This window comes from Elephas maximus, chromosome 16 (genome assembly GCF_024166365.1).
Source record: "Elephas maximus indicus isolate mEleMax1 chromosome 16, mEleMax1 primary haplotype, whole genome shotgun sequence".
In the NCBI taxonomy this organism is placed as follows: Eukaryota; Metazoa; Chordata; class Mammalia; order Proboscidea; family Elephantidae; genus Elephas; species Elephas maximus.
The window spans coordinates 40,862,419-40,890,270 of NC_064834.1; the positions used below are offsets into that span (position 1 = coordinate 40,862,419).

Below are 27,852 nucleotides of genomic sequence, written 5' to 3' on the forward strand. Positions count from 1 at the left end.
GTTCAGAGCCCTGGTGATGCAATGGTTAAGAGCTACGGCTGCTAGCCGAAAGGTCAGCAGCAATTTTTCAGTGACCTTAGCTACATTTTGCACAGTGTGTCAACATTCCCTTTAATTGCATTCTGGTTGTTCCATTTGCAGTACTTTAGTTTCCCTGCCCCCTCATCTTCTCATCTTCGTTTTACAATAATTGTTGAGCTTTTGGTCTCATACAGATGGTTTTTAATAGACCACCATATTCATGGATAATATCCTATATTTTGTGTTTAAAAATAGTTTTTGATAATAAATTCCTCTGAGTTTTGGCATCCAATTTGAAAGGAGTTGGAAAAATTGGGTTATATTCTAATAATTAAATTCTTTCTATCCCCATCTAGTTATTTTTTTCAATAATACTTTACTGTGCTTTTGGTGAAAGTTTACAAAGCTAATTAGGTTTCCATTTAATATTATCTACACAGTGACACTGTTCAGTGACATTGGTTACATTTTTTACAAAGTGTCAGCATTCTCATTATTTCCATTCTAGGTGTTCCTTTTCCAGTAATCTAGTTTCCTTGCCCCATTACCTTCTCATTGTTGCTTTAGAGTAATTGTTGACTGTTTGGTCTCATACAGATGATTTTTTTAAAGGAGTGCAGTACTCATGGGTGGTATTCTTTATTTTCTGAGACAATCTGTCATCTAGCTAAAAGGTGATGTCCGGGCATAGTTTTAGCTCAAAGTTTAAAGGGTATCTCTGCGCAATAGTCTCGCGGAGTCCTCTAGTCTCAGCCGGTCTAGTAAGTCTGGACTTATTAAAAATTTGAGTTCTGTTCCACATTTTTTTCCCACTCTATCCCCATCTAGTTATTTTTGTGTATAAGGTAACTTTACATCTACATCTATAAAAATAAACAATAGCAACAGAATCGACATGGAACTCTTTCTCATTCTAGCCGTAATTAATATTCATCCGTGAATACACAAACCAATTGAAAAATTCCCATCCATTCCAATAAGAGGCATATTTCTGAAATTTTCTACTTCAATGCTTAATAATTATTTATAAAAAATCTTCAATATATTTATACTGTTGTGACTACTTGTATAATAATAATAATGCTAACTAAAATTTTTTAAAACTTGGCATAGAGAAAATTTAAAAAACAAAATCTATATAAATATTTTTGTTTCGGAGACAAATGAGCGTAAGTACTTTTACATTCATTAGGGTAAAAAATTTACGTTAGGGTAAAATTATCAAGAAAATGGAAGGAAAAGGCCTTAAGGAAGTAAACGGAACAATGCTAATTTGCTATGGGTTTGGTGTTTTTTTGGTTTAAAGAAGAGCTTGTGAATGCTTTTTTTAAGTGTGATGGTATAAAAATTCCAATAGCATTAGATTCCTTTGTTTATATTTAAAAGGGCAATATAGCTGTCTTATTTAAAAATGTTCAAACTTTTGATACCTAGAAATTATACACGCCGCAAATGTTAGATGTCAATTTTAAAATGTGCAAGGGGGTGCACAGTATTTCAAAATTTTCCTAGGCAATGCCGATTAAAATATTTCAAGACTATGGTCCTTGAAGTCAGACATTGTGTTAAAAATACTGCTATTATTATTAGTAGTAATAGTAGCAGTATTTCTCATAGATCAACATGCAGTGCTGGGGATTCAATAATTCTGATATTGAATACTTTCCAAGGAAGTGTTAAATTGCAATTCTGAAGGTATTTATGTAAGTAGTGGGGGAAACTATATATATGATAGGATAAAGTGTTCAAAGAATGTGCATTTTGTTATTTACCGCCCTAATAGTTTACAATCTGTGGTTCCTGACTGGTTTCATTCACTCCAAGACAAATAGCTCATGTTAGCGGTGAATAACGCTTTGAAACACATAAGGAAAAGCTGAGATTTTATAATTAATTGCTGAACTACTCAAAGGATAAGAGACATATCTGATGACTCAGTGCAAAGAAGCAGTGGGATGTGACAGAAGCAGTGAAATTCAGGTACTCAACAATGAGAAAATCCCCAATATGATAAAATTGATGTCAGTATTTTTAAATGTTTGCAACTTGTTATTTGCATATGTGTATGTCCATATAATAAAAGAAAAATTAAATTGACTTCAGTATTCCTTTAATAAAAATGAGGTATTATACTGTTTATAACTTGATATTTTCATTTGTGTATCTATTTTTTTTTTTAATGCATATGTTGTGTGTGTCATATTTGGGCTCTGCCATTCATTCATGAGTGCTTGGGCATGCCACTGAATTTTTCAGACCCTTGGTTTTTCCCCCTATAAAATGAGAAAGTTGAATCAGACCATTTGTAGGCTCCTTTATATTCTATAACTCTGTGGCTTAATACATGAATAATTCCTCAAATGACTGAAAACAATAAGTATCTAAAATGTTTTCATTTTTTTCCATTCTCATTTTCCTTCTTTCCTTACTTGCCACCCATCTTTCCTTCCTCACATATCACTAAGGCCCTGTTTTTTTTTTCCATAGTTGCCTTTATTTTTTCTGCTGTCATACTTTTAAAAGATGATGACATTGATATGATTTTCATCAGTTCTTATATATTAAGTTTTAACCATTTAAAATTTACATCAGATTATTACCTGTACTGGGTGATGATACATTAATCTATCATACTTTATTCACAAGTCAAGATTTGCATGTTTTTCTTTAATCAGTTTTTAAATTCTTATGTATTATTTAGCCACAGTTATAACTGGGCAGTTACTTCTTGCCCAGTTATAAAGAATAAGAACATGAAAGCCTGTCTCTTACCAAAACCCCAAATCCTTTTTCTTCTAATGACTCATAGTGACCCTGTAGGACGGAGTAGAACTGCCCCACAGGATTAACTAAGGCCCTGTTTGCACACAGTAAAGATTGTATTTTGTAAAGGATTTATTGAAATTGGTCTTATTATTTTACAATTGATTATAGTAATTCAAGGGCTTCCCTTAAATAACCAAACTGTTCCTGATGGCATTATTTCCCCCAATAACTGCAATCTAAAAAGCATATAATAAATATAATATTTTCTAAAATAAGAAGGCCATTTGGAATTCTCGCTTCTGAGAAAGGTAGAATCCTCATCAGAAATGGAACAAAGAGATTCACCAAAGGTCTGTGATTGTTGTTGAAGAATATGTACATGAGGTCCAGACAGTGACTGGGAAGAGGGTGTGGGGGGGGGCGGGGGTGAAGGGAACAACTGCAGGTAGGATGGGCAAAGAAGGCCTCTTTGAGGAGGGTGTATTTAAGATGAGCACTGAACACTGAGGAATTAGTCATGCAAAGGCATTTGGAAAGAACATTTCAGAGAGGAAGAACAGAAAGTGCAGAAGCTCTGAGGCAAGTACCAGTCTGGTGTGTTCTAGAAAGATGGCCAATGATACAGTTTCCTGCAGGATCAGGAGTGGGGCGCCTCCTTCACTAAGGAGGTGATGGATCTTACAGCCTGACACACAGTAAGTGTTTAATGAAGGAATGCTTCTTTTTTCTGACACATAAAATTTAAATAAATGTTTACTACAAATTTAAAGAGTTTATAATAAAAAGCCCCACCCTTCCACACCTCCAGACCTGCTTCCCAGAGGCAACCACTCTCAATAATTTGATTTTAGTTCTTTTGGCAGTTGCCATAAAAACCAAAATCCACTGCCGTCAAGTCGATTCCGACTCATAGCGACCCTGTAGCCATAAAAAAAAAAAAGCCATACTTACCTGTAAATAATATGCTACGGCTGCTAATGAAAGGGTCGGCAGTTCGAATCTGCCAGGTGCTCCTTGGAAACTCTGTGGGGCAGTTCTCCTCTGTTCTATAAGGTCGCTATAAGTTGGAATCGACTCGACGGCACTGGGTTTGGTTTTGGTTTAATGTTATTTCTAAATGTTTCAGCTATAGATATTATCTATTTACTTCCTAGTGTGACAGATGAGGAAAGCCTGGTGGCATAGTGGTTAAGTGTTACAGCTGCTAACCAAAAGGTAAGCAGTTTGAGTTCACCAGGTGCTCCTCGGAAACTCTATGGGGCAATTCTGCTCTGTCCTATAGGGTCACTATGAGTTGGAATCAACACGATGACAACGGGTTTGGTATTTTTCTTTTTTTATGACAAATAAGGGAGCCTTATCTGGTGCCAGAGGTTAAGTGTTTGGCTGCTAAACAAGAGGTTGGCAGTTCAAATCCACCAGCCGCTTCTTGGAAAACCTATGGGGCAGTTCTACTCTGCCCTACAGGGTCACTATGAGTCGGAATTGACTCGATGGCAATGGGCTTTTCTTTTTTTTTTAAATGACAGATAAGGATTTGGCTGAAGAAAGTTATGGTTATTTTTGTTCCTCTACCGTTTACATTTGTATCTCTAAATAACATATTTTAACTTCTACTTCCTCTTCTTTCATCTCGACTCTCACTTTGTAAGACTGAGATATTCCCTTTTTGTTGCTTCTCTTTCTCAACTCCTCTCTTCATGCTTCTGCTGGGTACAAGATCTTATGCATTGCAGAATATAATTCCAGCTTTTTTTTGGCATGGCATACAGGGCCCTTTACGACCTAGCCCCTGCCTACTTTTTCACCCAGAGATCATCCACTTTAGCTGTACTCTACAGTTGTACTAAATTATGTACTTAGAGTTTTTGGAAACTTGTGTGCGTGTGTTTCAATTGCCTCTTACAGGTTTCCATTGCTTTGAATGGCCTTCTTCTGTGAGTTACCGGCGAAGTTCCACTTATTTTAGCTCTTACACTACTTTAAGAAGTCTTCCCTGGGAGATGACAACCGAAAAATATTTACTGAGTGCTGTTATGTGCAAGGCACTGTTCTAGGTGCCAGGGCTATAGTGGTCCAAGAAAGACACTGATGAACTTGCATCCCAGTGACTTAAACAACAGGCAATGGAAATAACTACCACTGTGAAACAGTTATGTGCCAGTACTATTCTAAATAACTCACGTATGATATTTTAATCCTCGCAACAACTTTATGAGACACAGAGAAGTAAAATATCCTTCCTGAGGTCACTTCCTGTAAGAGGCTGAGCTTATATTCAAACCAAAGTCTCTATGACTCCAGAGCTGCTGCCCTTAAGCTACACTTAACTCTGCTCCCATTACTCATTGTATACTTCCCTCACAGCATTTGCCGTGTCATTTTGAAACGGGTTATACAGCAAATGGCCCCTATGAACCACATGACATAAAATGTTATTTGTGACTAATTTCTCAGTTTTCTCAGAATGGTGCAGGACTAGTGCCATTCTAGATATACAGGAGAAGGTTATTACGTTACATACAATGGATGCCTTAAGGCATTAGGGATTAAGTCTCTCTTGAAACTGGAGGCGGAGAAAACTGTAAATTTAAACTGTAAGCCTCCTAAAGGTAAGTTTGTTTCTTAACAGAAACTTAGTAAGAAAGAAAATAAGTTTCTTTGCAGCAGAAGTTAGGCACTCAGTCTTCTCTTCATAGAATTCAGGGGGCTTTGGGCCCAAGCTCTGAGAGGCAGGAATGTGCAGTAGTTAACTGCAGATTCTGGAGCCAGACTACCAGGATTCAAATTCCAATTTTATCGTTAATTAATTATACAAATTCAAGTCAGTTATGATTTAATATGTGCCTCCTTAGTTTCCTCCTCTCTTAGATATTAACAACAAACTATCTCATAGGATTACTGTTAGGATTAAATGAGTATGAAGTGCTTAGAATGGTCTGGCACATAGAAAGTTAGCTATTACTATCATTAGAGATTGTAACCAGAGCAGACAATCAACTTGATGTAACATAATTTTTTTCATTTTACGCTAACATTTACTTCAAGGGCACAGGTGGAATTCTAGATTGTTGGGATGGCTACAGTAGCTCTAAGCTGCTTCAACAGCATCCTCCTTTGTTGCCTCTATTCTCCAGAACCTTTTCAAAACATAAATGCAAACTGGACCACTGGATCATACTGTGTTCCTGCTTAGAACAGCCCAAGAGTTTCTCATGTTCTTAGGATAAGGACGCAGGTCATTAACTTGGCTGACTACGTCTGTCAGGGTCTGGCCTTGGCCCAACCTGCTGGCCTCGGCCCATCCTGCTGGCCTCCTTCCCTGTCATTCCCCACCATCTGTGCTCCAGCCACAGGAGCCTTCATGCATTGTTTTACAAAGATTTATTTGCTGACACGTATTTATGGTACACGTGTATTTATAGAGTCACTCAGGGTACACCATAAGGAGCATAGTTCTTGTACTCACAGAATTTATATCTTATGGGGTGAGGGAAAAACAACAACAAGCAGGCAAACATAATAATTTTAAGTTGTAGTAAGTATGAAAATGAAAGTGAGTCTGCAAATAAGAGAACCCATTTGAGGTAAGGTGGTCAGGAAAGTCTTCTCTAAGAAGGTAATACTTCAGGTGAGATCTAAAGGAGGAAGAGAAGTGAGCCATACGAGGAAAAAAAACCCCAAAAAACCAAACCTGGTGCTGTAGAGTTGATTCTGACTCATAGCTACCCTATAGGACAGAGTAGAACTGCCCCATAGGGTTTCCAAGGAGCACCGGGCGGATTTAAACTGCCAACCGTTTGGTTAGCAGCCATAGATCTTAACCACTACACTCTCAGGGTTTCCATATGAGGAATGAGGAGGAGCAAATTCAGATAGAGGGAAGAACCCATGCAAAGACTGGTATGTGCTGGGAAGAACCTAGTGTGTTTGAAGTACCCAGAGCCTATTGCGCAAAGTTAATAGGGCAGTGAAGCTGGTTGGTATGTGATCATGCAGGGCTCTCTGGTGGTGGTGTTTCCGTTGAGTCAATTCTAACTCACAGTGACCCTATAGGACAGAGCAGAACTGCCCCATAAGGTTTCCTAGGGTATAATCTTTATGTCTTAGCCTGTAATCTTTATGGCAGAAGAGGTCTTTTCTCCCTCAGAGCCACTGCTGGGGTTCGAACCGCCAAACATTCAGTTAGTAGCTGAGCACTTAGCCATTGTACCCGCAGGGCTCCTTATGCTACTGTAAAGAATAAGAATCTTATTCTTTTGTTTTGCCCCTCTTTTTATTTTGGAAAATCTCTGTGATCTTAAAAAGCTGAGAATGGTACAAGGTACAATTTATACCTTTCACCCAGATTCATCAATCATTAATATTTTGCCATGTTTGCTTTCTTTCTATTTTGTTTTTGTTTTACTCTGTTGCCAAACCTTCTTAAGGTCAGTTTAAGATACTGTAATACCTTGCTAAGTATTTTAGTGTGTATCTTCCAAGAACAAAGCTGGTTTTCTATATAATGACAAATCTATAACCATACTCAACAAATTTAATGCTAATTCAATATCATCTAAATTTCCCCAATTGTCCAAGAACTCTTTCATAGTTGCTTTTTTGTTTTTTTAATCTACAGACTAATCAAGATTCACGGATTTTATTTAGTCTTTAAAGTTTCTTTAGTCTCCTTATTAGGGTAATCTTCAGCCTGGCTGTTGACTTTTGTGTGTTTTTCTCTTTCCCCTTATGACATTGACAGTTTTGAAGAAGGGCCTAGGCTTGCTGTCTTCTAGAATGTTCTATATCCTGTTTTTCCTGATTGTTTCCTCATGACTAGAGTCAGGTTAAACATTTCTGGCCAAATCCTATCAGGTGATATAGATTGTACCATTATTGGTGAGCTCAACATGCTCACTTGACTGAGGTATATCTAATTTCTTCATTGTAAAATTACTTTTTCCTTTTATAATTAATACTTAATTTGTAGGGTGGTTCTTTGAGATAGTGTTAATGTCTTGTTCTCCAGCAACCTTTCACCCAATGGTTTCAGCATCTTCCTTTCATCCACCGATTTTGGTATCCATTGATAAGCCTTGCCTAAGTTAATCTTTACGTTGTTGTCGTTAGGTGCCGTAGAGTCGGTTCCGACTCATAACGACCCTATGTACCACAGAAAGAAACACTTTCCAGTCCTGGGCCATCCTTATGATCGTTGTTATGCTTGAACCCATTGTTGCAGCCACCATGTCAATCCATCTTGTTGAGGGTCTTCCTGTTTTCTGCTGACCCTGTCCTTTACCAAGCATGATGTCCTTCTCCAGGGACTGATCCCTCCTGACAACATGTCCAAAGTATGTAAGATGCAGTCTTGCCATCCTTGCTTCTAAGGAGCATTCTAACAGATTTGTTTGTTCTTTTGGCAGTCCATGGTATATTCAATATCCTTTGCCAACACCACAATTCAAAGGCGTCAATTCTTTGGTCTTCCTTATTCATTGCCCAGCTTTCACATGCATATGATGTGACTGAAAATACCATGGCTTGGGTCGGGCACACCTTAGTCTTCAAGGTGACATCTTTACTTTTCAACACTTTAAAGAGGTTCTTTGCAGCAAATTTGCCCAATGCAATGTGTCTTTTGATTGCTTGACTGCTGCTTCCATGGCTGTTGATTGTGGATCCAAGTAAATTGAGATTCTTGACAACTTCAATCTTTTCTCCATTTATCATGATGTGGCTTATCTGTCCAGTTGTGAGGATTTTGTTTTATGTTGAGGTGTAATCCATACTGAAGGCTGTGGTCTTTGATCTTCATTAGTAAGTGCTTCAAGTCTTCTTCACTTTCAGCAAGCAAGGTTGTGCTTGCTTGCTGAATGCACAATGCAGGTTGTTAATGAGTCTTCCTCCAATCCTGACACCCTGTCCTTCTTCATATAGTCCAGCTTCTCGGACTATTTGCTCAGCATACATTGGGAGCGCAAAATCGGAATCTTCTATTTACTATTTCTTTTGGATTCATTAACTGGCATTCTTGTGTAAAGAAGAGCTTTTCATTTATCCCCGTTCTTTCTCTCTCTCATTTTAGTATCGCTAAGAACCCTGGTGGCGTAGTGGTTAAGTGCTACAGCTGCTAACCAAAAGGTCGGCAGTTTGAATCCACCAGGCGCTCCTTGGAAACTCTATGGGGCAGTTCTACTCTTGTCCTGTTGGGTCTCAATGAGTTGGAACCAACTCGTCGGCAACGGGTAGTAACGGGTAAGAGGAGGACTCAAAAAAATTAAAATTTTAATCCACTGCTATCATTATTCCTTTTTATGCTGAAATTGTCCCATTTGACCAGTGGAAGTCCCATTAAGGCAGGTCTAGTATCCCTTTGAAATGACCCCATTAATTTTTAAGTATTTCTTTGCTTTCTGACAAGACAAGGCTTACTTTGTAATTTTCCTGCTCCAGAGCTGCAATCAGCCTTCCCTGCAAGGAGCACTGGTTCCTTTTAGCAGAAAATGATATTTAGAAACCAAGATCTGGGCAGTAGTGTGATAATGGTTACCTGAGTGTCAGGGATTCTAGGCCTCAAAATTCTCTCAATGGACTTAACTAGGATAAAAAAAATCATAACTTCATTCTACTATGGCAATTCAAATCCAACACCACAGCGTTCTTCCTCATCTTCCATCATTCTATCTTTGTTATCACCCTCTTTCACGTTGAGAATCCTGGTTCAAAACATCAATACACTTCCTCATTTGCTTTTTCCTATAATACATGCATAATAATGTCAAAATCAGTACACCAATACTCCTCTTCACAGCATGCAAAGTTAATGATTTGTTGGTACTTCTGCTGTCCTTAACTAAACTATATCCCATAAGGACATATACTCAGAGTACTGTGTTCGTGTTAAGTGAAGGAATACTTTTTTTCTGTATGCTTATGGTAGCAATTTGAGATACAGGTAAGTTCAGCAGTTTGTAGTAAATTTAGGCTTTCCGTTTATTTCCATCCTTTTTGATTTACTTTTTTGAAAAGGCAAACTGTATTTTAAAAAGAGTTTACTTATGGAAGCCACATTTCCATCACTAACTCTTGTAGGATGTTCCCAAACAACCCCTATGGGTAACCATTTAAAATCAATTTTCTGATTTACAGTTTTTATACTTATCTTTTCCAAAAATAAGCCAAATAAATGTGGGTGTGTGTATACAGTTACATGAGTAGATGCTCTCATTTCTCCTTCTTTCTCATGCAAAAGTTTGTACACTTTGTATACTCTTTTGCATCTTATTTTCATGTGATAAAAGTAAGATTTTATTTTAAGAAGTCATTGAAAGCCTTTAAGAAAGGAGTGCCATCATAATTTACATTTTGAGCTTAGTTTGGTTACTCTATAAAGAATGGTCTAGAGCAGAACAGGATCTTAAATAAGGAGACCAGTTGAGAGGCCATGGTGTTCTGTGCAATGAAAAGGGAAAAAAGGAGTATATCACCTAAAACATGGAGTTACAATAGATATATTTGTTAATGAACTACATATTGGTGGTGAGGGAAAAAAGAAGGACTTAGAGGTGATTTCTTTGTTTTGCATGACTGGGTAGATACATGGTAGTGTCATTACTGAGACAGAGAAGACTAAGGAGGAAAGGCTTTGGGCTTTGGAGTAAAAAATGAAGAGTCCCATTTTGAGCATGTTAGAGATATGTTAGACATCCAAGTGATGTTAAGTAGGTAGGTGGATCTCTGTATCTGGTTGACGCTCAGAGGGGAGGTCTGGAGTATATAAGAAATTTGGGAGGTGTCTGTATATAGATGATATTTAAATCCATGGGAGTTGATAAAGGTGCGAAGAGAAAGACTGTAGAAGAGGGGACAAGCGGGTGCTCAAGACCAAGCTCTAAGGAATCCTATTATTTACAGCTTGTGGTGGTTGTGTGCTGAGTCAACTCTGATTTAACCCTATAGGACAGGGTAGAACTGTCCCATTAGGGTTTCCAAGGAATGGCTGGTGGATTCGAACTGCTGACCTGGTTAGCAGCCTGAGCTCTAAACCACTTTGCCACCCAGGCTCTATTTAGAGCTTACGTAGACGAAATAGGAAAGAAGACTAAGATGAGTGGCCAGAGAGGTTAGCAGTAAACAAGAAGATGGCTCAGAAGGCAAGTGATTATTTCAAAGATGAAACATTTAATGGTATGGATGAAACACCCAACTGTGTGGAATGCTGTTGGAAGCAGGGGTAACAGATGACTAAGAATCTATTGGATTTTCAGTTCCTCCCTTCCCCTGTGCCTGGTATGATGTTCTCTTTGCCTGGAATGCTTACTCCACTTTTTTACTTACTTAACTGCCAAAGATTCTTGGACACCCAGATCAAATATTACTTGTTCAGGTTCCTCTGTGATACTGTCTTACAGCTTTGAGAACACTTCCTTCAAACCACTCAGGACAGTTGTAATTTCTCACTTGATTTGCATTCTAACTTGATTGTCTCCTCCATTAGAATGTACACTCCTTGAGGGTTAATGCCTATTTTGCTTACTCTCCTCCAGGGTTTCCCTAGCATATGCCACAAACATATTTGCCAAACAAAAAGTAAAAATGCATCCACTGGTGGGTGCATGGGCTGGGAATCAGTAGCAACTAGCAAAAGCAGTAAGACATTGTTCAGTATGAGAAAAAGTACAGATTTGCAGATAGAGCTTAGATAGAAATGGAGACTTTGACATGGAGGCCAACATAGACTTGATTGAGTTGCAGCCTGGACCCGAAAACAGCTTTTCTTTTATCTGTACCCTTCCCTCCTTTCTTTCCTTCATTCTCTTTCTTCCCTTTTTCATCTAATTTCTTTCTTCCTTTTTATTCTTTGCCCTCTTCTCTATTCCAAACTGGCTCACCTCAAATATAATTATTTTGTGTGGAAAGCAGGCGAATGGGATGAGGAGACAGTGGGAAGTTAGTGAGGGAAGGGGTAGGTGATGGGAAATCTATCTATCTATCTATCTATATATATAAAAAAAACTCATCAAACTGGATGTTTTAAATTTACTAATCAAGTAAAATACTTGAAAATAAGACCACATATAAAACCGTGGGCTGAATCGTTCAGTTGAGTTTAAATCCCAGCTCCAGCATTAGCAGCCGTATACCTTTTGAGCAAATTATTTAACCTTGTGAACTCAGTTTACTTGCGACCTATAAACTGGGGGATAATAATAGTACCTACCTCAAAGGGTTGTTCTTGGGATCAGTAAGATAATCCATTTTATACGTTTAGCAACATGCCTGGCACAAGGTAAGCGCTCAATTAACGTTAGCAGTTATTTTTCTTTAAAAAGAACTTACAATAGTGAGACAATCTAAGGAGTAAATACTTGCCATATGAATGTAACCGTACCAAACTCAGAAGAGGATCACTTCAAATAATCAGAGAAAGATGGACTGGCACTTACATTTTGGGCAGTGCAAAGACCTTGCCTGTATTACAGCACAGAGCCTTGCAGCGGTAACTGCTTTACATTTTCATAAAGTTGGAACTGAAAATGCTCATACAAAATTTATTCTGGGAAAATTTTATTTCGTCCGTGGGGGCCGCTGTTGAAAGCAGGTAGGGTCTGCAGCGAGGAAAGTGACCCTCCGGATAAGGACCCTGTTTAGGCCCCGCAGGGACGGGACCGGGCGGTGGCTAACGGTAAAGGCAGCCCGCCATTCCTCGGCCGGTCCCTCGGGGACTGGTGGGGCTGAGTGTGGGGGCCGCAGCCTCGCCTCGCGGCCTTGGCCAAGTCTTTATATTCCCAAGGATGGATCCAAAATCTGCATCCCCGCTAACACAGCGTAGCTCCTCTCGGAGCCACGAGTAAGCACTGGCACAGCGCCACTCGCGGAGCTTGGAAAATCCCCAACCTTCCGCGCTCCGGGCGCTCACAACCGCGCCTCCGCCCATTGGCCGCCCTGCGTTTCAAGACCCGCCCTCAGGTTTGAAAGCTTCTTCTGGAGTCGGTGGAGCGCTGACTGCAGAGCCGGAGGCGCTCCTGGGCGGTGCTCGGATAGGTCCGCCCACTCCCAGCATTCAATGCGGTGCTCTGGCCGCCATTGTTTGAATTTGAAAACCAAAATATCTAGGTGCTGCTAACTGCTCTGGCTGGCTTGGCTAGTGTGCAGGTGAAGACGGACCCAGGTGAGGGTGTGGGGAAAGAGGTGGGTGACTTCGCACTTACCGGGTCTTTAGGTGGGAAACGGCTCTGGCAATCTCGGCATCTTCCGACAAAACTCCTGGCGCCCCTGAGGTTGCAGGCAGGGACTGGGTTGCAGAGCTATGAGGGCGTCTGGGTTTGCGCCACACCCCATATGTTTAGCCTAATAGTTAGCACAGACTGAACCCTACTACTTGATTCAGGAGTTCAATCTCGTCTCTGCCTCAGGTTAGCTAAGTAGGGCAAGCTATTTAATCTCTGGACCTTAGTTTCCTCGTCTGTTGAAAGGGGGAACTGTAATAGTACTCTGATCGGCTTCCGAAAGGTCATAGCCTTGAAAACCCTATGGCGCAGTTCTGTGCACGCAGAGGGTCGCCCTGAGTCGGAATCGACTCCACGGCAACTAACAACAATTACAGTACTCTACGTACCTCTTAAGGCTCGTGAAGATTGAATGATAATATGTATAAAGTTGTTAGAAACAGTGTTAGATACATAGTAGGCATTGAGTGCAATAAATATTTGTGTTCTTGTTATTGCTGCTTTTGCTGTTGTTGAGACGGAGGCCTCCTGCCGAACCTAGTTTTCCGAATCTCTGAGGTGAGCGGTTTGCTTTGGTAGATGATATAGCGTCTTTTTTGGGGGAAGCCCAGTGGGGACCGCCACTTCTATTTCTGCCGTTATCTCGGTCTTGCACTTCTAGGGCTTTGCAGTGCCAGGCATACATCAGTACACTTACTCATTTCCTTTTCCTGTGTATGAAGAACTCATCATAAAGTTGTGAAAACGTTTTCAGGCTGAATTTAAATGGATCACATTCAGAAACCTACTAATTCAGCTGCAGATATAGGTAGTCCCCGACTTAGGAAGGGTTCCTTTCAGAGGACTCCAGTTTAAGTCTGTTCTGAGGTAAATCGAATACCTCATTGTTATTATTTTAGTTTTCATTATTTTTTGCTTTTTATTATCAGTATCCTTATAAATCCTATTTTTATTTGTCTTTGGGGGTTGGCATGAGAGTGAGACATCAGCAAATTAATTGGATGTTTTGGGTATACATTAAAAAACACAACACAATTACTGACAATAAAATGTAAAAAAAAGAAAATTAAGTGCAGTTAGTGGTAAATGGAGTGCTGGTAAGAATACTGGTAACTTGGGGACTACCTGTACTGCTATTTTCACCAAAGTCTAAAGTTATTCAGTCCCGCTGGAGAGAAGATAAATGAAAAATGCAGTTTCCCAGTGATGGAAACAACCTTTCAAAATGAAAAATGAGATCTTAAACTCTGCTGTTGCTATAGATGAAACACTAAAAGAGTAGGACCAATTTTTCTTTGGGTTGAGAGGATTTTATGTATCATTTAAGTCACTGGACAGGAAGCCTTTATGCCTACTTAGATCTATGTTAGAATTTCTTGTAAGAGACACAGAGTAGTATAATGCCCTTGCCCTCAAGAAATTTCCAGTCTTGTTGGAGAGGCCATGCGTAACTAGAAGTCAACTACAAGTGTAAGAAATGACTGTACATTTCAACAATTTTAGAAATGTTTGGAGGTAGCTTGTTAGTTGAAAAATGAATGTGTGAATAAGTACAGATTTCTTTAACCTTAGTTTTTGGGAGGTACAAATATTCTTTTTAATGCAGCAATTTTTGAAAAGGTTTATCAGAAAACTTTTTTTTTTTTTCCCCAAAACCAAAAATTAACTGAAGGCAAAGAATGAAACTTATCTTTCAGTTTTCTGGGCATTTCCGTGTAATCTGCGTTATGAAATGTCAAGCCAGTATGCCAATATTTTTGAAAACTGTCTTCCAGTGTTCTAGATGAGTGATTATTTTTTACTCTGTAAGATACCTTTTTTCTTATTTTCACCTATAAATTGCATGTTTGAAATATTTTATGAAACTATATTTAGGTAATTTTCCCATTATTACATCACTAAATATATGATAAAAATGGAAGCAATAAAGATATTAAACTTGTTTAATTGTTTGATTGGTTGATCCTGGAGTCTACTGGGCTTTATTGAATGTAAATGTACAATTTCCCTTAGGCCTTTTGCAATTTAGGGGAAAAAAATAACTGGATGCCCATTACTTTCTTCTTTAACAAAGGGCCCTAGTTTGGGAGTCACTGCTCTGGATACTTTCTGGTATTGTCAGAGATAAATTATAGCATGGATGGAGCTTTCTCTTTCCTTATCGTATTGTGTACTGAGTAGATTCTCAGTAAATATTTCAGTGCTAATATTTTTTAATTTAAGATTACCCTTAAGTTTAACTTTAAGTTTAGTGACTTGATATTTAATTCAGTTGTAATAGTTCACTGATGTGTTATTCCATATTCAGTTTGAGATTTACTGTGTGTCAGGTATTGTTTTGAACATGTTCCATATATTATTTCTCTAATTTTTTGCTTATTACTTATTTGGAAGTTTAGTTAAAATTAATTTCCCAGATAACTGAGTTCAATTCCTAAGTGCTAAAACATTACAAAATCTGTAACATTCTTCAAAAGACACTAAATAACTAAAATAACATAAGATTATAATTTTCTCTATGATCTCCTTGCTATTTGATTTCTCAGAGGATTTCAGGTAGAGATTGAAAGTTTTTACTGTGTCATTTTATGGATTATCTTTACTCATGATATCTCTTTGGGTATAGCTATGGGTTAAAAAAAAATCATATAAATAATAGTGGCAGGCTAGGCTTATTATTATTTTGATTCAGAATCTGTAAATAATTTGAGTTTTTGTTCCTTCCGTGGGTCAGTGTGTTATAGATGAAGCAGTTAAATGTTTTTCTTCACTGTAATTCTAGGTATGGTGGGGGGTGAAGGGTGTGGGTTGGTTTACATGCTGACTTACTAAGGTTGTCTGAAGAAGGTGCTATTATTCTTGCAGGATGGCATCTAATTTGAATCAAGATGAGGTGCCTAGACCATCTTATGTTTTTAGTGCTGATCCGATTGAAAGGCCTTCAGAAATAAATTTTGATGGCATTAAGCTTGATCTCTCTCATGAATTTTCTTTAGTTGCTTCAGGCGCTGAGGTAAGTACAAGAAAAGTATTATATTGCTTATCAAGATTGAATGAAAAGGCTTGTTTTTGGTTTTTTAGGGGGTTGCCTAGAGAAGAGAGTCCTAAACTTTTTGGGTTTGAGACCTGGTGGCGTAATAGTTAAGACCTATGGCTGTTAACCAAAAGGTTGGCAGTTCGAATCCACCAGGCACTTCTTGGAAACCCTATGGGGCAGATCTACTCTGTTCTATAGGATCGCTGTGAGTTGGAATCGACTGGATGGCAATGGGTTTGAGATTTTTTTTGTGTGTGTTTGTGTCACTAATTTTTTTGTGGTACCCTTAGACCAAAAGAAATTTGCCAGGTTCCTTTTTCAAGTAGTAGGTCCAGACAACTTTATAAGCATCTGTGCCTTAACTAGTCACAACTGAAAAAAAAAATTAGTTCTTAACTATATTTACTAATGGGAAAGTTGTGCTTTTGGGGACTGCACAGCTTCTCAAACTTTGGGATCAGGTTAAACACTTTGCTACTCTTGTTTCCTGTTCCTCAATGATTTTTTTGTGGTTATCATGTCCTGTCCAGTTGATTGCAACTCACAGCGACCTGTAGGACAGAGTATAACTGCCCCACAGGGTTTCCTAGGCTATAATCTTTATGGGGGAGCAGATCATTAAACTTTTCTCCTGAGGAACAGCTGGTGGGTTTGAACTGCAAATCTTTCGGTTAGCAGCCGAGTGCTTAACCGTTGTGCCACCGGGGCTCCTTTTTTTCCGTGTAGTAGTTGTTTTTTTAATCATAAACCAAAACCAAACCCAGTGCCGTCAAGTCGATTCCAACTCATGGCGACCCTACAGGACAGAGTAGAACTGCCCCATAGAATTTCCAAGGAGTGCCTGGCGGATTTGAACAGCCAGCCTTTTGGTCAGCAGCTGTAGCACTTAACCACTATGCCACCAGGGTTTCCTTTTTTATCATAGCGCAGCTACTAAAAACCCAGCTTCACAAAGATGTCATCATCAACAGAAATAGAGTGATCTAGTGATGAAACTGAACTACCTCAAGCTAAGAGTTTGTGTGGTGTCCAACAGATGTCAAATATTGCTGTGATTCCCTAAAAAAGATACCCTGCTGTGCTGCTAAGAATTATGGGCCTTAATATAAAAAATTACAAATTTTTAAAAATTAAAATTATTCAGCAGTATTTAGACTAAGAAATAAAAGTCCTTCCACTGCCCTTCCTATAACCAGTATTCTGTTTGCTGTGTGTCTTTGTAGATCTCTTCTTATGCGTAAACTCATCAGTTCATTTATATTCTGCTTGTTACGTTTTAAATTTTAAGTTCGATGCCTTAGCGATATGGACTAAACCATTTAAAAAGGAAGTGGGGAGATTGGGGATGTAGATTAAAAAAATAATACCTATTAGTACTCATGATGTGCTAGGTTCTTTTATACACCTCAGCTCATTTAAACATAAGTAAGTAATGAGAGAATGAAAAGAATTCTGTGATAAGTGTTCCTTGATTGTCAATTTTGGGCTCCACCTGTGGTCCTAGGTAGTTATTAACCGGCTTTCTGCCATTATAGCTTTGCCTTTTCTTTAATTTCATGTAATAGAATTATGTAGTCTTTTTGTGTCTGACTTCTCAGCGTTAAGAAACAAAAACTTCGCTGCTGTTGAGTCATTTCTGGCTCGTGGTGATCCCATGTGTTACAGAGTAGAACTGAGCACCATAGGGGTTTCTTGGCTGTGATCTTTATGGAAGTAGATCATCAGGACCCTTCCTGGCACTGCTGGGTGGTTTCAAACTACCAACCTTCTGATTAGTAACTGATCGAAAACTGTTAGCCCCACCTAAGGACCTTTCACTTCACGCAGGGGTCAGCAAACAGGCCAGGTCCAGCCTGACCACTGTTTTTGTACCACTCATGAGCCAAGAATGTTTCTTTTTTTTTTTCTCTTCCCTTTTTTTAAATTGTTATAAAAATATATATTACACTTGCCAATTCAGTAGTTTTCAGTTTAGAATATCAGTTAAAAAACATTAATCATGTTGTGCAACCATCACCCATAATCATTGCCAAATTTCTCATCAACATAAACTCACTGCTTCCTAAATAGTGATTTCCCCCATCCCCCTCCTTCTCGGCTCCTGGTAACTACTAATATCTATATATTTGCCTATTCGTATTATTTCATATAAGTGAGATCATATAACGTTTGTCCTTTTCAGATTGATTTATTTCACAGAACATGTTTTCAAGGTTTATCCATGTTGTAGCATGTATCAGGACTTCATTTCTCTTTAGGGTTGAGTAGTATTCCATTATATGTATGTACTTTGTATATCTGTTCATCTATTGACGGACATGTAAGTTGTTTCCACCTTGTAGTTGTTGTAAATAGTGCTGTAATGAACACTGGTACACATGTGTCTGTTTGCATAGCTGCTTTCAGGTCTCTTGGGTCTGTACTTAGGAGTGGAATTCCTGGGTCATATGGTCGTACTATGATTAACTTTTTGAGTTTAACCACCAAACTGCACACATTTTTCAGGGCAGTTGTGCTATTTTATGTTCCTACCAGCAGTGCATAAGGGTTTTAATTTCTCTACATCCTTGCAACATTTGTTATTTTCTTTTTTTTAATCTTAGCCATCCTACTGGGAGTGAAGTGGTATCTCATTGTAGTTTTGATTTGCATCTCAGAAGTAGCTATGAGTCAAAAATCAACTGGACAGCATCTACCAACCAACAATGGCTAATGACCTTGAGCATCTTTTCATGTGCTTGTTGGTCATTTGAATATGATCTTTGGTGATAATGTCTGTGCAAGTTCTTTGCCCATTTTTTGGATTGGGTTATGTACCTTTTTAATGATAATTTGCAGTTTTATATATATCTGGGATATTAAACCCTAATTGGATATATGGTTCCCCCAAATTTTCTCCCAATCTGTAGGTTGTCTTTTTAAAAACTGGGTTATCTTTTTGCAGTTGAATCTTTGAAGTATGATGTAGATTTTAGAGAACAGGTGCTGACTGGAAATGTCATAGCTAAAAACTTTCCCAGTCTGTAGGTAGTCTTTTTACTCTTTTGGTGGAGTCTTTGGATGAGCATAGGTGTTTGGTTTTTAGGAGCTCCCAGTTATCTAGTTTTTCTTCTGCATTGTTAGTAATGTTTTGTATACTGTGTATGCCATGTATTAGGGCTCCTAGCATTGTCCCTATTTTTTCTTCCATGATCTTTACCATTTTAGATTTTGTATTTAGGTCTTTGATCCGTTTTGAGTTCGTTTTTGTGCATGGTGTGAGGTATGGGTCTTGTTTCATTTTTTTGCAGGTGGATATCCAGTTATGCCAGCACCGTTTGTTAAAGACACTGTCTTTTCCCCATTTAACTGACTTGGGCCTTTGTCAAATATCAACTGCTCATACGTGGATGGATTTATGTCTGGATTCTTTATTCTGTTCCATTGGTCTATGTATCTGTTGTTCTACCAGTACCAGGCTGTTTTGACTACTGTGGCGGTAGAATAGGTTCTAAAATCAGGTAAGAGTGAGGCCTCCCACTTTGTTCTTCTTTTTCAGTAATGCTTTACTTATCCAGGGCCTCTTTCCTTTCCATATGAAGTTGGTGATTTGTTTCTTCATCTCATTAAAGAATGTCATTGGAATTTGGATCAGAATTGCATTAAATCTATAGATCACTTTTTTAAAAAATAATTTTTATTGTGCTTTAAGTGAAAGTTTACAAATCAAGTCAGTCTCTCACACAAAAACCCATATACACCTTGCTACACACTCCCGATTACTCTCCCCCTAATGAGACAGCCTGCCCTCTCCCTCCACTCTCCTTTTCATCAGCTTCTAACCCCCTTCACCCTCTCATCTCCCCTCCAGGCAGGAGATGCCAACATAGTCTCAAGTGTCCACCTGATCCAAGAAGTTCACTCCTCACCAGCATCCCTCTCCAACCCACTGTCCGGTCCAATCCATGTCTGAAGAGTTGGCTTCGGGAATGGCTCCTGTCCTGGGGCAACAGAAGGTCTGGGGGTCATGACCATCGGGGTCCTTCCAGTCTCAGTCAGACCGTTAAGTCTGGTCTTATGAGAACTTGGGGTCTGCATCCCACTGCTCTCCTGCTCCCTCAGGGGTTCTCTGTTGTGTTCCCTGTCAGGGCAGTCATCGGTTGTAGCCGGGCACCATCTAGTTCTTCTGGTCTCAGGCTGATGTAGTCTCTGGTTCATGTGGCCTTTTCTGTCTCTTGGACTCGTAATCACCTTGTGTCCTTGGTGTTCTTCATTCTCCTTTGATACAGATCACTTTTGATAGAATAGACATTTTTATAATGTTAAAGTCTTCCTATCCATCAGCAAGGTATGTTTTCCACTTCTGTAGGTCTCCTTTGGTTTCTTGCAGAAGTGTATTGTAGTTTTCTTTGTATAAGTCTTTTATATCTCTGGTAAGATTTACTCCTAAGTATTTGATCTTCTTGGGGGCTACTGTAAGTGGTATCGATTTGGTGATTTCCTCTTCAGTGTTCTTTTTGTTGGTGTAGAGGAATCCAACTGATTTTTGTATGTTTATCTTGTATCCTAATACTCTGCTGAACTATTAGTTTCAGTAGCTTTCTTGAGGATTCTTTAGAGTTTTCTGTGTATGAGATCATGTCATCTGCAAATAGAGATACTTTTATTTCTTCCTTACCAATCTGGATGCCCTTTATTTTTTTATCTAGCCTAATTCCTCTGGCTAGCATCTCCGGCACAATGTTGAATAAAAACGGTGATAAAGGGCATCCTTTTCTGGTTCCCGATCTCAAGGGGAATGCTTTCAGACTCTCTCCGTTTAGGATGATGTTGGCTGTTGGCTTTGTATAAATGCCCTTTATTATGTTGAGGAATTTTCCTTCTATTCCTATTTTGCTGAGAGTTTTTATCACGAATGGGTGTTGAACTTTGTCAAATGTCTTTTCTGCATCAATTGATAAAATCATGTGATTCATGACTTTTATTTATATGATGGATTACATTAATTGTTTTTCTAATGTTGAGCCATCCCTGCATACCTGGTATGAATCCCACTTGGTCATGGTGAATTATTTTTTTGATATGTTGTTGAATTCTATTGGCTAGAATTTTGTTGAGGATTTTTGCATCTAAGCTCATGGGATATAAGTCTGTAATTTTCTTTTTTAGTGGTATCTTTACCTGATTTTGGTGTCAGGGATATGCTGGCTTCATAGAATGAGTTTGGTAGTATTGCGTCCTTTTCTATGCTCTGAAATACCTTTAGTAGTAGTGGTGTTAACTCTTCTCTGAAAGTTTGGTAGAACTCTGCAGTGAAGCTGTCTGGGCCAGGGCTTGTTTTTGTTGGGAGTTTTTTGATTACCTTTTCAATCTCTTCTTTGTTATGGGTCTATTTAATAGTTCTACCTCTGTTTGTGTTAGTTTAGGTAGGTAATGTGTTTCTAGGAATTCATCCATTTCTTCTATGTTTTCCAATTTGTTAGAGTACAGTTTTTCATAGTAATCTGTTATAATTCTTTTAATTTCAGTTGGGTGTGTTGTAATATAGCCCATCTCATTTCTTATTCGGGTTATTTGCTTCCTCTCCCATTTTTCTTTTGTCAGTTTGGCCAGTGGTTTATCAATTTTGTTGATTTTTTTCCAAAGAACCGGCTTTTGGTCTTGTTAATTGTTCTGTTTTCTATTTCATTTAGTTCTGCTCTAATTTTTTATTATTTGTTTTCTTCTGTTGCCTGAGGGTTTCTTTTGTTGCTGTCTTTCTATTTGTTCAAGTTGTAGAGATGATTCTTTGATTTTGGCCCTTTCTTTGGATATTGAATTTTGTCAAATGCTTTTTTGCATCTATAGAGATAATAAAGTTTCTTTTCATTTTTTCTTTTGAAGTGGTTGATTACCTTGATTTGTTTTTGTAATTTTTTTTATTGTGAAAATATATATAACAAAACATACAGCAATTCAACAGTTTCTACATGTACAACTCAGTGACATTGATTATATTCTTCAAATTGTGCAATGACTTTTTTTTTTTTTAATAAAATTGTGCTTTAGGTGAAGCTTTACAGAGCAAATTAGTTTTTTATTTAACAGTTATATACAAGTTGTTGTGTAACCATTCTTGCTATCTTTTTCCAAAGTATCCCACCACCAGGAACATACATTTAGTTTATTCCAAGCTAAAATTCCCTTGATCCCCCTCCCTGCCACCTGTGGTAACCACTGATAATTTTTGGTTTCTATGTATTGGCTTATGTCATGTAAGTGAGATCATACAGCCTGATTGATGATTTTTTTTTTTTGGTGGTGTCTTTAGCTGGCTTTGTTACCAGTGTGATGCTGTCTTCATAGAATATGTTGCGGAGTAGTCCTTGTTCTTCTATGTTTTGGAAGAGTTTGAATAAAATTGGTGTCAAGAATGTTTGGTACAATTTCCCAGTGAAGCCATCTGGGTTAGGGGCTTTTTTTGATGGGAGTTTTTTGATGATACCTTCAATCCCTTCTTTTGTTATGGGTACATTTAGATTTTCTACCTCTGTGTTAGTTTAGGTAGGTAGTGATTTTCTAGAAATTTGTCCTTTTCTCCTAGGTTTTCAGATTTGTTGGAGTACAGTTTTCCATAGTATTCTATTACGATCCTCTTTATCTCAGTTGGAAACCCTGTTGGTGTAGCGGTTAAGAGCTATGGCTGCTAACCAAAAGTTCAGCAGTTTGAATCCACCAGGCACACCTGGAAACCCTATGGGGCAGTTCTCTTGTGCCCTCTAGGGTCGCTATGGGTCAGAATCTACAGGACAGCAACGGGTTTTTTTTTAAATCTCTGTTGGATCTATTGTAATGCCTGTAATTTCATTTCTTATTTTGGTTATTTGCATCTTCTCATTTTTTTCCTTTGCAAGTTCGGCCAGTGGTTTGTCTATTTTACTGGTCCTTTGAAAGAACCAATTTCTAGTCCTGTTGATTCTTTCTATTGTTTTTCTGTTTTCTATTTTATTTATTTCTGCTCTAATCTTTATTATTGCCTTTCTTCTGGTAGCTTGGTCTTCTTTTGCCCTTCGTTTTCTATTTGTTTGAGTTGTTGGGTTAAATTATTAATTTTGGACCTTCTTTTTTAATGTGTTCATTCATTGTTTATACGTTTCTCTCAGCACTGCTTTTGCTGCATCCCAAATGTTTTGGTATGTTGTGTTTTCATTATCATTTAATTCTAAGTATTTTTTAACTCACTTTTGATTTCTTCTGTGACCCAGTAGTTTTTTAGTAATGCGTTATTTAGTTTCCATGTATTAGTTTCCTTGTACTTTCTGTTACTGATTTCTAGTTGCATGTTGTTATGGTCAGAGAAGGTACTTTGTATAATTTCAGTCTTTTAAAATTTGTTGAGGCTTGCTTTATGGCCTAACATGTAGTCTTTTTCTGGGAAATGTTCCTTGTGCCTTGGAGAAGAATGTGTATTTTTGTTCTGTCAGGTTGTGTGTTCTGTATATAGGTAGTCTCAGACTTAGGACATGTTCGAGTTACAATGAATCATACTTACGACCATGCCCCCCGCCCCCCTTTTTGGACATCTTGTCGTTAGTAATACGTACTACACACAGTACAGTAGCACGTCATTTGCTGGTATCATCCTCATGCCTAACCCCAAAGACAAAGATGGGATTTATAAGCATACTGATAATAAGTTATTAGTAATGAAAACTAAAAAAAAAAAATTTATGTCAGAACCGACTTACAACAGAGTCATCAGAACAGAACCCTGCCAAAAGTCGGGGGCTACCTGTATGTCTGTGAGGTCCAGTTGGTTGATAGTGTTATTTCGGTATTCTGTATCTTTGCTGATTTTATTTCTAGTTGTTCTGATCATCATTGGAAATGGTATATGAAAATCTACTATTATCGTAGCTCTGTCTTTTTCTCTAATTCTGTTAGAGTTTGCTTTCTAAAATTTGGTGTTCTGGCACTGAGTGTATAAATACTTATAATTGTTATATCTTCTTGGTGAGTTGACCTTTATCATTATATAATGTCTTTTGACTTAGAGTCTATCTTATCGGAGACTAATAATGGCACTCTTGCTGCCTTTTGGTTTAACTGTTTGCTTGGTACGTTTTTTTCTATCCTTTGATTTTTAACCTGTTTGTCTTTATGTCTCAGATGTGTGTCTCGTAGACAATATATTGATGGTCACGTTTTTGTATTTTTATTTTTTAATCCATTCTGCCACTCTGCCTCTTGACAGGTTCATTTAATCCATTTTCATTCAGTGGAATTACTGATAGGTGTGGATTTACTGCTGCCATTTTGTTACAGTTTCTTTTGTGGTGTTAACGATTACTTTGTTCATCTCTACTTTCTGTGATGAGTTCTTTTTGTATATGGCTTTTCTTTTCATTAGTTATTGTTGTTTTTGTGTTTACTGAGTCTTTTTGCCTTTCTTCTTTGTTTTGGTGAGTAGCTTTATTACTTTTCTTTGTGGTTATCCTGAAATTTACATTTATCATCCTAAATTTAAAACAGTCTGTTATATCTTGAGATCCCCTTGATGTCCTTTTTGTATAGAAGTTCTGTAACTACACTATCCATTTCCCTTTTTGTTTTGAAGTTGTTGTTTACGTCTTTATATTTCTGGTTTCCTTTAATTCTGTAGCTTTATTTTACTTTTTTTAAGTCTTTACTTGGCTTGGTTTCTGGGTAATGTTGTCATATGTCTTTATCTTAAGTTGTTGTCTGATGTCTTTGGTTTTCTACCTGAAGGACTCCTTTTAATATTTCTTGTAGAGTAGGTCTAGTGGTTACAAATTCCCTTAATTTCTGCTCCTTTGGGAATATCCTAATTTTGCCCTTATTTTTGAAGACAGGTTTGTTTAATATATGATTCCTGGTTGGCAGTTCTTTTCTTTCAGGGCTTTGTATATGTCAACCCATTACCTTCTTGCCTTCATGGTTTCTCAGGAGAAATCTGTCCTTAGTCTTATTGAGGCCCCTATGTAGGTGATATTTTGCTTTTCTTGAACTGCTCTCAAAATTCTTTGTCTTCCGTTCTGGAAAGTTTGATTATGATATGTCTTGATGGATTTCTTTTGGGGCATATCCTGTATGGCATTCATTGAACTTCTTGGGTAGAAATCTTGTCTTTCATGATAGTTGGGAGTTTTCTGCGATTATGTCCTCAAAAATTCTCTCTGTACTTTTTTTTTTCTCTCTTCCCCTTCTGGGATTTCTAATATGCAAATATTATTTTTCTTAATGGTATCACACATAACCCTTAAGACTTGCTTCATTTTTCTTCTATCTTTTTTCTACTTGTTCCTCAAACAATTTTGTATCAGTGGGTTTGTCCTCAATTTTATTGATCATGTCTTCCATGGATTCAATTCTACTTGTATGTTCTTCTATTGAGTTCTTTATTTCTGATGCTTTATTGTTAAGCTTCTGATTTTCTGGTTGTTTTTATATGGTTTCTGTTTCTCTATTGAGTTTGTTATTTTGTTCTTGTATTGTTTTCCTAAATTCTGCTAGGTTTTATTTCTGTGTTTTTCTTGATCTCCTTGAGAAACCTAAATATTAGTCTTTTGAATTCCTTGTCAGGTAAATCTGTTATTAGTTTTTCCTCAGAAGGGTGTCCATCCCTTTATTTTGCTTATTTGCCTGAGCCATCATACCCTGTTCCTTCATATGATTTGTAATCAACTGCTGTTTTTGAGGCATTAAGGTGCTATCATTTTTATGTGTTTTTTTATAGATTCCGTTTGTTTCCTTTTTTGTATTGTTTTGATGTATCTGGGGTTTAGCTTTTCCCCCTTTCTTTTTGATGTTGTTTTGTAGTATTGGCCTATGTATGAGTATGATGGTGCCAGTTGGTTGGTCTGGGTATGGTTTTGGGGCTGTCAGATGGTTGGGTATGCTTTCTTCTCACTGGTGAGTATGGCGGATCACATACTTATTGTGGTCTTATGCCGTTAGGCTTATATGTCTTCTCAGAGGAATGCTTGGTGGTGCGCGAACAGGTTCTTTCCCTGATTTGTGGCTCCAGGTGTCAGTTGGTCAAGGTCCTTTCACATCTCTTGAGAGATAATGTGTTTCCTTTGCATTGCCACAATCAGTTAGTGCAAACTCTGACGTGCAGGATAGGGCACAGGTTGGCAGGGCAGGGCACAGAGTCTCAGCCAGGGAAGAGGGGGCGACTGGGTAGGGCACGGAGTCCTGCTAGACTGGGGGAGAGTGTTGGCTGGGAAGTGTGTGGAGTCCCTCTCTGCTGGGGGTGGTCAGCAGGGCAGGATGCAGAGTCCCACACGGCTGAGGGTGCTTGGGCAGGTAGGGCATACAGTCCTGCTCAGCTGGGAGGGGTCTGTGGGCGGGAAGGTTCTGAAGCCTGCACATTCGGAATTGGTTGAGGGATGAAGTGGAATGTGCTTGGGTTTGCACAGATAGTTTGCACCTCAAGGAGGGCAAAGGGGCAGGACTAGGTTTGCGTGTGTTGGCATGGGCTGTCCGCCTCAAATCTGATTTTTTTTGTGTTTGTGCTGTAGGTGAAAGTTAACAGAGCAAGTTAGTTTCTCATTCAACAATTTATACACAAATTGCTTTGTAATCCCTGCAATGTGTCAGCACCCCCCTTCTCCACCCAGGGTTCTTCATTTCCATTCATCCTGTTTTCCTGTCCCTTCCTGCCTTTTCATCTTTGCTTTTGGGCAGGTGTTGTCTCTTTGGTCTCATTTACAAGACTGAGCTAAGAAGCACGTTCCTCATGTGTGTTGTTGTTTGTTTTATAGACTTGTGTAATCGTTGGCTGAAGGGTAAACTTTAGGAGTGACTTCACTTCTGAGTTAAAAGGGTTCCTGGAGGCCATAGTTTTGGGTTCCTCCAGTTTCTATGAGACCAGTAAGTCTGGTCTTTTTTTGTTAACTTGAATTTTATTCTACATGTTTCTCTTGCTCTATCCAGGACCCTCTATTGTGAACCCTGTCAGAGTGGTAGATGGGGACAGCCAGGTACCATCTAGTTGTTCTAGGCTCAGGCTGGTGGAGACTGTGGTATTTGTGGTTCATTAGTCCTTTAGACTAACATTTCCCACGTGTCCCTGGTTTTCTTTGTTCTCGTTTGCTCTGGATGGGATGGTAACAGTAAATGTGTATAGATGGCTGCTTGCAAGGTTTTAAGATCCCAGGTGCTACTCACCAAAGTCAGATGTAGAGCATTTTTTTTATGAACTATGTTATGGTAATTGAGCTAGATTGTCCCCCAAAACTGTGGTCCCCAGCCCTCAGTCCAGTAACTCAATCCCTCAGGGTATTTGGATGTGTTTATGAAATTTCTGTGACTTTGCCTTGGTCACATTGTGCCGACTTCCCCTACGCGTACTGTCTCTCACTTCACCAAAGTTAAACCACTTATCTACTATCTGGTTAGCTATTTCCCTTGACCACTTCTCCCTGGCCTCATTAACCATCAAAGATTGTTTCTTTCTGTATGTGAACCTTTTCTTGAGTTTTTATAATAGTGGTCTCATACAGTATTTGTCCTTTTGTGATTGACTTATTTTACTCAGTGTAACGCCCTCCAGATTGATTCATGTTGTGAGATGTTTTGTGGATTCATCATTGTTCTCTAGCGTTGTGTAGTATTCCATTGTGTGTATGTATCATAATTTGTTTATCCATTCACCTGCTGATGGACATTTAGGTTGTTTCCATCTTTTTGCTATTGTGAATAAAGCTGTAACGAACATGGACGCGCACATGTCTATTTGTGTGACAGCTTATTTCTCTAGATGTATTCCTAGGAATGGGATTGCTGGATCATGTGGCATTTCTATTTCTAGCTTTTTAAGGAAATGCCACA

The 27,852-nt window shown here is 38.4% G+C and overlaps 1 protein-coding gene across 9 annotated transcripts in view; it reads left to right on the top strand.

Moving 5' to 3' along the window:
- Nucleotides 1-12,856: 12,856 nt before the first annotated feature.
- The window catches only part of KIF20B (kinesin family member 20B), an 85,274-nt gene continuing 70,278 nt past the window's right edge, over nucleotides 12,857-27,852 (top strand). For 8 of the 9 annotated variants that reach the window (XM_049855252.1, XM_049855257.1, XM_049855254.1 and 5 more), the window contains exons 1-2: nucleotides 12,859-12,963; nucleotides 15,867-16,014. In XM_049855252.1, coding sequence (XP_049711209.1) covers nucleotides 15,868-16,014 — 147 coding nt within the window. In that variant the 5' untranslated portion in view covers nucleotides 12,859-12,963; nucleotide 15,867. Of the gene's footprint in view, nucleotides 12,964-15,866; nucleotides 16,015-27,852 lie in introns of all 9 variants that reach the window. The other variant, XM_049855253.1, reaches the window with a different exon arrangement.